Genomic DNA, 8,795 nt, shown 5'->3' with positions numbered 1-8,795 from the left:
CAGGCTGTAAATCTTTACGGGAGCAGAAAGCCTCATCTTTCTCACGCAGAACAGCTGGTAGTTTCAAACTGCTGACCTTGAGATTCGCAGCCCAATTCGTAACCACTATGCTACCAGAGCTCCTTCTTAGCATCTAACAATTTAAACCAAGCTATAATTAAGTTCAATTAGTGAAAGACACAATCTAAAAATTGTTTTTTAACTGCCTAATGAACAATTTAACACCACCATATGAGATAATACTTTTTACTACTTCATTTGTATTTAAAACATATTCAATACATTAGAAAAGCAGAGCCACAACTAAGAATACATAATCTAAAACTGAGACAAGATTTTAAAAAACTTTGTAGCATGTTGTTGTTGTTGTTAATTGGCGTCGAGTGGGTTCCAATCCATAGCGACCCTTTGTAGCATGTAGATTAAAAAACAATAATATACCTTTGGTAACAGTTGAGAAAACAAAGTCTTTTCCAAAGTCAGGTAGTTCATGTGAGGCAGAAACATTTCTACGATAATTTTCAGAAGTTCTATAAAGAAAAATATTTACAAATTTTATAAAAATATTGTTATATTAATCAACAAAGATCATTGCTCTTCACCAAATTCAACATAAACCATTATAAAACTCTCTATATAATTTAACCAATATAAAACTCTCTATATAGTTTCAAAAATGTCACGTTTTTTGCTGAGCAATATTAAGTATCTGAAATAAAACTCTGTCTAAAACAAACAACTTGTATGTTCAACAGTTGGGGACCAGCTAAACAGATGATTACAGAATCTGATATTCTGCTATCATTAAAAGGATATTAGAGATTAAAGAAATGAAAAAAGTATTCATAATAGGGCTAAACAAAAAGGTTCCAAAATAGAATGATACCAATTTTAATATATAAAAACATGAACATACAAAGGTTGATAATAGGCTAGCTGGTATATATAGAAGTGAGTGAGTATTTTTTATATCAAAATTTTAACAACCATTTCTGATTAGTGGACCTTTTATCGTCTTTTGTAGTTTTCTACATGTCTACAATTTTCTACAATGTACATGCATAATTTTTATAGTCAGGATAAAAATAATTCTGCTACTTAAAGAAAAATTATACCTCAACAGGCAACACAGATTCAAAATTATACACAAAAATTTCACAATCTAGTGAAATGTATATAGAATAAGCAAACTGAAAATACATGATAAATCACAGTTTACAAGCTTTACTCTCTTGCTTAAATGACTGTATTACATCAAGTAACACTGATGAACACAGCTAAAAATGACAGTCATTTTCCTTCAAATGATAAAAGCAATTAGCTTTTTGTGACTTATTATTTTTGGATGACTCTAAACTTGTTAAAAGCTGAAGCCTATCAAATAGATTACACATTGTTTGAAATACACATCTACACCTAATCATAGCTTTGTTAACACATAAAAAATTTGCAATGTGCTTACACATACATCACCAAATACTTGGTGTCTACACCCAAAGTCAAATTTAAATCTTTTATTTTAAATACTGTACTTTACTGAAAAGTGGTCACTCTAAGTTCACTGAAGTCACAACACTACAGTAAACCAAACCTGTTGCCACCCAATAGATTCCAACTCAGCCACTTTTACACAGGGCAGAGCAGAACTGCCCCTAGGGTTTCCAACACTGAAATTTTCACTTTACGAAACCAAACTACCACATTTTTCTCCTATGGAGCACCGGTGAGTTCAAATCACGGACCTTTTGGTTAGCTTATCCATTTTATCATAGGGAATAATTAAATTTGAAGGAATACAGAGCCCTGATGGAGCTGTAGGATAAGCACTGCAAGTATGGCAGTTCAAACCCACCAACTGCTCTAAGGGAGAAAAATTAGGCTGTCTGCTACAGTATAGATTTAGTCTCAAAAACCCCATATAGTGTCACTATAAATCGGAATCAACTAATGTGAGACTCAGATAACATCCAAGTAAACTATACACTGATCTTAATTACAATAAGTCTACTTACGAATATGCTCGATCCAACTGTCAGAATGTTGATACATAGAGTATACTGATTAAGGAAAGACACTAGCATATGCAATAATAAGAAATTCACTAATGTTAAAAAAAAAAAAAAACCTTTGGGATTTAAACAATGATCCATAAAACACTGGAATTTTAATCAAATTAGTAGCTTAATATAACACCAAAAGCAAGAGCAGCAAAAGACAATATAACATAGATAAATGGGACCTCATAAAAATTCATTATTTGTTCATCAAAGGACTTCATCAGAAAAGGAAAACAACAACATAGGGATCCAGGAGACATTTTGGGGAGACCATATATCTGATGAAGGTCCAAAATGCAATAGCAACTGTGTAGGACTGAGTAAAACTGCCCTATAGGACTTCCAAGACTGAATAGACGGGCCCATCTTCTACCCACACAAAGGAGCTGGTGGATTCACACAGCCAACCTTTAGGCTGACAACTGAGCACTTATAAACAGCGCATCACGACTTCTTTTTTAACCATTCCAAACCAAAGCCCACTCCTCTGAAGTTGATTCTGACTCACAGTGACTGTATGTTGTTGTTGTGACGTGCCGTAGAGTCGGTTCCGACCCATTGCGACACTGGAGAGGGTTTCCAAGGAGCGACTGGTGAACTTGAACCACCAATCTTGCAGTTCAAACTGACTTTGCAGTCTAGCACATTAACCCACAGCGCCACACCAGGACTCCACAGTGACCATACAGGGCACAGTATAACTGCCCTAGAGAGTTTCCGAGGCTGTAATTTTTACAAGAGCAGATCACCAAATCTTGTCTTTCATGGTGCCGTTGGTGGATTCTAACCATGGACCTGTCACTTAGCAGTCAAGTGCTTAGCCAATGGGCCACCACCACCACCATCCAGTCGCTTCCAACTCATATCAGTTCTGACTCATGTAAGGTTTCAGACATTCAATCTTTAGAGGAGCCGACAGCCTTATCCTTCTCCTACAAATCAGCTGGCGGAGTTGAACAACCAACCTTATGGTTAGCCCTGGTGTAGCGCTGAAGGTTAATGTGCTGGGGCAAGGTTGGTTTGAACCAAAAGGTGAGCAGTTAAAGCTCACCAACTGCTCCTCAGAAACCCTATGAGTTGAGACAGACTTGATGGCACTTAGCAGCAACAACTCTTGTTCTTAAAAACTTAATGGAGTCCTGGTGTGGCGCTATAGGATAAGCACTGGATCGCAAGGTCAGTTTGAACCACAGTCGTCAGTGGTTCAAAACCACATTAGTTGCTCCTGAGAAACCCTATACAGAGTCGTTATGAGTCAGAACTGACTCATCGCCACCTTAACAACAATGCTTTCAAAGAATTTCACCTAAAGAGTAAAAAGAGAACCCACATTTTACATTCACTAAAGTTTACAGAACACTTCAACGTCTCAACAACAATACAAATAATCCAATTTAAAAATGGACAGAGGACATGAAGAGACACTTCACCAATGATGACTGTCAGGCACCCAACAACTGTATAAAGAAATATGTATAAGCACTAGCCATTAGAAAGATGCAAATCAAAACACTTGAGATATCATCTGACTTCAGCATTAATAGCAAAGTTTAAGAAAACAAAACAACAAACACTGGTGAGGGTGTGGAGAGACTAGGACCCTCCTACACTGCTGATGGGACTGTAAAATTGTGTACCCACTGTAGATAATAGTATGTCGGTTTCTCATAAAGTTGGAAATACATATGACCCAGCAATCATATGACCCAGCAATACATATGACCCAGCAATACATATGACCCAGTATATATATACTCAAAAAATAAGAGCTGTGGAACGAATTGATATATGCACTCCCATGTTCATTCTGGAGTCCTGGTGTGGCACTATAGCACAAGCACTGAACTGTAAGGTAGGTTTGAACTTCCAGATCAGCAGTTCAAACCCACCACTGCTCCTTGGAAACCCTACACAGGGTCGTTATGAGTGGCACCTGATTCAATGATGCTTCACAACAACAGGCTCATTAGAGCACCATTCAAAATAGCAAAAAGATGGAGGCAGCCCAAATGCCCACCACCAGAGAATGGTGAAACTTTGGTATATACACACGATCGGAATACTACATAACTTAACATCTCACAACATGAATGAACCTGAAGGATATCATGCTGAGTGAAATTAGTCAATCACAAAAGGGCAAATATTCCATGAGACAACCGTTGTAAAAAGTTAAGAAAAGTTTTCCTTCATAAACAAAACATTCTATGCTGCTTACGGGGTCACGATGAGTTGAAATCAACTCAACAGAACTTACCAACAACACTCCCAACCTTGTAGTTAACAGTCCAGTGCTTATCCTATGCCATACCAAGACTCCAATGCTTACTAGATAAACAATATTATGAAAATATTAAGGGCAACATTTTAAAAATTGCTCAGGGATAAGCTTGCCGTTTCAAACAACAAATATCCATGAAACATTTCACAGATAAGAGTAGCATAATACATCTGGATTTCTGGGTTCTAATACAAGAAATGTCTATCTCCGCAGCATTTCTATAGCATTTTGTCTATATCATGTAAATTACTTATTTTTTTCTTTTTATATTATTTTTATGAATATCTCAACAATATTATCAGACTGAAACTCCTGCATGTAGGAGAGAACCAAGTTGGGTGATCAGCAAGCACAAAGATCATGAGGTATGTGGGCTTGGTATATTTGTGACCAGATTGAAGTCAGCTAAGCACAAGAGAAAGCTAAGAGATCACGGGGAGCCTTTAAGGTTTAAATTTGGATTGAACTCCAAATGTATTAACAAACCACTGCAGTATTAAGGGGGTGGCTTAAAAAGGAAGATATGATCTACATTTGTCACTCTGAACTTTTTTCTGGATAACTGATTATAGAAGTAGAAACATGGAGTATTAACAATGATCCAGGTGAGAGGTGAGGGGGCTTTGGAATAGAGTGGTAGCAATGGAGAGAGAGAAAAGTTGATTCATTCAACATAAAGTCTGGAGTAAGGCATCATAGAGGTTAAGTGAGAGGATTCAAGATTTCGGTTTAAAACCCTTTTCTAAGTTAAGGAAAGCTAGGGAGGAACAGGTGAGTTGTTTTTTATAATTAGAGTTTGGTACCAGACCACAGCAATAAAGTGAATATTGTATTAAAGCAAGTCACATGAATTTTTGATTTCCCAGTGCTTATGAAAGACATATTTACACTATAGTGTATAACGACCCCATGTGACAGAGGAGAACTGTCCCATAGGGCTTCCTAGGCTATAAACTTTTTCTTGTTAGCTCAGCAGGTACCATTTAAAGATTAGGATCACTAACAGCTGCACAGAGGCAGTTCCTGAAGGAATAGGAAAAAGACTGAAGAATGATGAGCATTTGGGAGCATTGCGTAGATCATCAAACCAGAGTGGGCACTGTGTTGGCGCTCCGAGCTCTGAGTAGGCAGAATAATCAGTAGGGCGCAGGGATCTGCGTTATGGCAATGGTGGTCGTGGAAATGCCAGCTTTATCTACTTAGGACCTTTGAGCAGAGAGGAACCCCTGAGTTGACCTGGAGAAAGTGGCCAACCTCATTTCAGGCACTGGGAAGAAAACTCTTTCAGTTAGAAGTACTGCTAATAGAGCCTTTGTTTTGGATCATTCAGAATCCGAGACAACATTAAGACTAGAAGCTCTCAGTTTTTTTTAAGATAAGGTGAGTCTACTTCAAAGTAAAAACTAAGGTATCCCTACCCCGGGTTGATAAAAGTGTTCAAGCAACAAAACTCCATTACCAGTTATCTCATTTGTTGATACATTACTCATTGTAATCCAAAACAAATGCTTCAGAGTTCCTGAAATTAATTGGAACAGTTCCTACAACCACAAAAAAAAAAAAGAATAAAGCGCTGCCTTTCTCACAACATAGCAAATAAGAAAGAACCTTACTGGAAACTACTAGTATTTCAACAGACCTGTGCTAAGGCTAGGCTATAAACTTAACAGGAGCAAACTGCCAGGTCTTTTCTAACAGAGCAGCTGGTGAGTTAGGGGCTAACCCAGGACCTTTCACTTAGATCCAAGTGCTTAACCAACTGTGCCACTAGGGCTCCTATTTGGTACATATCGCAAACCAGTGAATATTTTTAATTAGAAACATAGCTATTTGTTTTCCAAGTCAAAGCTCCTGAGGGCAGCAATGATATTTTACTTATTTCCCTATCTATACAATCAGTAAGGACCACTGGTGTGGCACTGTAGGATCAGCACTAGATCGCTAACCTCAAGGTTGGCAGTTCAAACTCACCAGTTACTCTCTGGAAACCCTATGTAGGGTTGCTATTAGTCAGAACTTACTGGATGGCACTTAACAACTAAAGGATTCTTAGTAATGTAATGGAGTACGAGCTAAGCTGCTAACCACAATGTTCCCAGTTTGATCTACCAGTGGCTCCACACAAGAAAGATAAGGCTTTCAACTCCTGTAAAGACTTACAGCCTGGGAAACCCTATACAGGATCGTTGAGTCAGAACTGACTCCGTCGCACACCACCACCACCCCAATAACTCAAAAGGGGCTTTGGTAACAAGTGGGATTTTCCTAAAGCCTCCATGAATGACTTCGATATAATGCCAATATTTAGTTAGGGTGAATGTTGTTGTAAAAAAGTATCTTTATCTGTGCAGTGTTGAGTATTTCTTAAGTGAAAGTCTTCCCCCACCTCCTTTTGAGTGTAGTTTTAACGTGAGTTAAAGAAAGATGTAAAAAATACATTTTAATATTTAGAGCTGATTCCAGGTATATTTACCACAAAGCATGAAACTATCTACGAAGTAGATCGAAAACAATTCAAACCGAGCAGTCAATTAGCACCGAAAACCAAGAGAAACAACTCCTTTTAACCTGCAAAAAGGGAAAAGAGGTCCTGACAAGAGGGAGAGAGATAATATTTTTGTTTATGGTAGTGTAGTGATTACGAATCTGACTGTGAACAACAAGGTCAGCAGTTCGAAACTACCAGCTATTCCGCGGGAGAAAGATGAGGCTTTCTGCTCCCGTAAAGATTTACAGCCTCAGAAACCCTGTACAGGGTCGCTATGAGTCGGAACCGACTCCACAGCACATAACAACTTTTATGGACTTGGCACTATGCTAGAACTGTGTTACAACACTTAATTTAATTCCCCGGTTCACCCACTTCTGGAGTCCTGAGGTGGCGCTGCGAGTTAACACATTGGACTGCAAGGTCGGCGGTTCAAACTCACCACCCGCTCCCTGGAAACCCCGACTCATGCCACTAACCAATTATTCACCCACTTAACAGATTATAATGGCTGCGCTCTCTTTTGTTCTACCTCATCCAGCTGGTGTTACAGCTCATATCTGAGTCTTGGTCTCCCCTGGTCCCCAAAGGCAAAGGTGTTTATACTAAACTGCACTTGACATGTACAGAACTCTGAGGAATGGAAGAAAACACCACACCGCTCTCCATAACCACAATACTGGAAACTTCCATGAGCCTCCTCCAGAGCCAAAGTCAGGTATGCCCTCGATCACAAGCGCCTACAGCTCTCGCCCAGCCTCCTTTCCCTAGCTAGTTCAACCCCGGTATGCACCCTGAGCGGGGAGAACTCAGGCCGCAGGAACACCGCGGGGCCTTCCGGGGAACATAGAGGGCAGAGAAGAAAACACCGGGGACGCCGTTCCACACTCTTAGATGGAAATGGCAGTCAAGGATATGAGGAGCCGAGGCAGGACGGACGACAGTTCCCGGCGGCATAGTTCCTCCGGCCAGCTACTTAATTCTTCCAGGGAAAACTCGCTCGCTGGGGCCGCGCGATCCTGAGACATAGTCTCCACAAAGCAACAGCTTCAAACCAGTCCCGCCACAGCTAAGACCGGAAAATCCTACCGTCCCGGCAGCCTTTGCGACCTCTCTTCTGGCACCAAAACCATAGAGAGGAAGCGGGTGGCGTTATTCCGTGAGTCCGGGCCTCTCAAACAAAGAAAAAAAAAAACCAAACATGTGGCCGTGAACTTGATTCAAACTCATACGACCCTATAGAGCAGAATAGAATTTCCCCCATAGCCTTTCAAAGCGGTAATATTTAAGGAAACCGACTCACATCTTCTGCCCTAGGTCTTGAGAGCCGGGAGTGAAACAAGGGCTTCTCTAGCTTGCGGAGGACTCCGCTCACTGGTCTCAGGAGCCGGCGTGGCGCAGCGTTTTTCAAGCGCGGTGGTCGATTCAAGCGTGGTGGACGTCAGCGAGCGATCCCAAATTTGAGTCCCTATAAACGTTTCGATGTAGGTAGGATGCTTTGGGGAGGTGAGGTCCGGCAGCCACAATGTGTTGCCATCGTTCCCCTGGGGTTTTGAGATTGCCCACCTGGAACCGGGTTTAACTTGGGACCTCAGGCTGAAATGATTTCAAGCCCCGCTGTTTAGTGGGGTAGAGAGACAAGATACGTTCCTGCCCTCTTCTCTGTGGGCACAAAGTTGTGTCATGGTAGTAATAAACATCCCATCTGCCAGAATTGCGAAAATTGGAAGCGGTAAATAGTTTTGTGTGCACAATGCAGGTACCAAAGTTCTCAAGGTCTCTCCACAGTAAATTTCTGCTGTTCGATAGGCACTGTAGGATAAATAATGAACTGCTGATCACAAAGTTGGCAGTTCAAACCTACCAGTGACGCCTCTGGAGAAGGATGAGACTGTCTTCTGTACACGGTCTCAGACACCCTAAGTAGCAGCTCTATTCTGCCCAATAGGCAATCAGCTTCCATAAAAAT

General features: G+C 40.4%; 1 protein-coding gene across 1 annotated transcript in view; it reads right to left on the bottom strand.

Annotated features, from left to right (window-relative positions):
* The window catches only part of LOC102823781 (chromosome unknown open reading frame, human C1orf112), a 92,983-nt gene extending 85,129 nt beyond the window's left edge, over positions 1–7,854 (bottom strand). Inside the window, exons 1-3 of the mRNA XM_006872658.1 lie at positions 7,744–7,854; positions 2,013–2,052; positions 442–530 (exon numbers count right to left, since the gene is read on the bottom strand). Coding sequence (XP_006872720.1) covers positions 442–530; positions 2,013–2,052; positions 7,744–7,854 — 240 coding nt within the window. The remainder of the gene's footprint in view (positions 1–441; positions 531–2,012; positions 2,053–7,743) is intronic.
* Between the last annotated feature and the right edge of the window lie 941 nt (positions 7,855–8,795).

The sequence above is a fragment of the Chrysochloris asiatica genome, unplaced genomic scaffold (genome assembly GCF_000296735.1).
Source record: "Chrysochloris asiatica unplaced genomic scaffold, ChrAsi1.0 scaffold00207, whole genome shotgun sequence".
Lineage (NCBI taxonomy): Eukaryota > Metazoa > Chordata > Mammalia > Afrosoricida > Chrysochloridae > Chrysochloris > Chrysochloris asiatica.
Note: the sequence above shows the minus strand (reverse complement) of the source record. Positions and strands in the feature narration are given on the sequence as shown.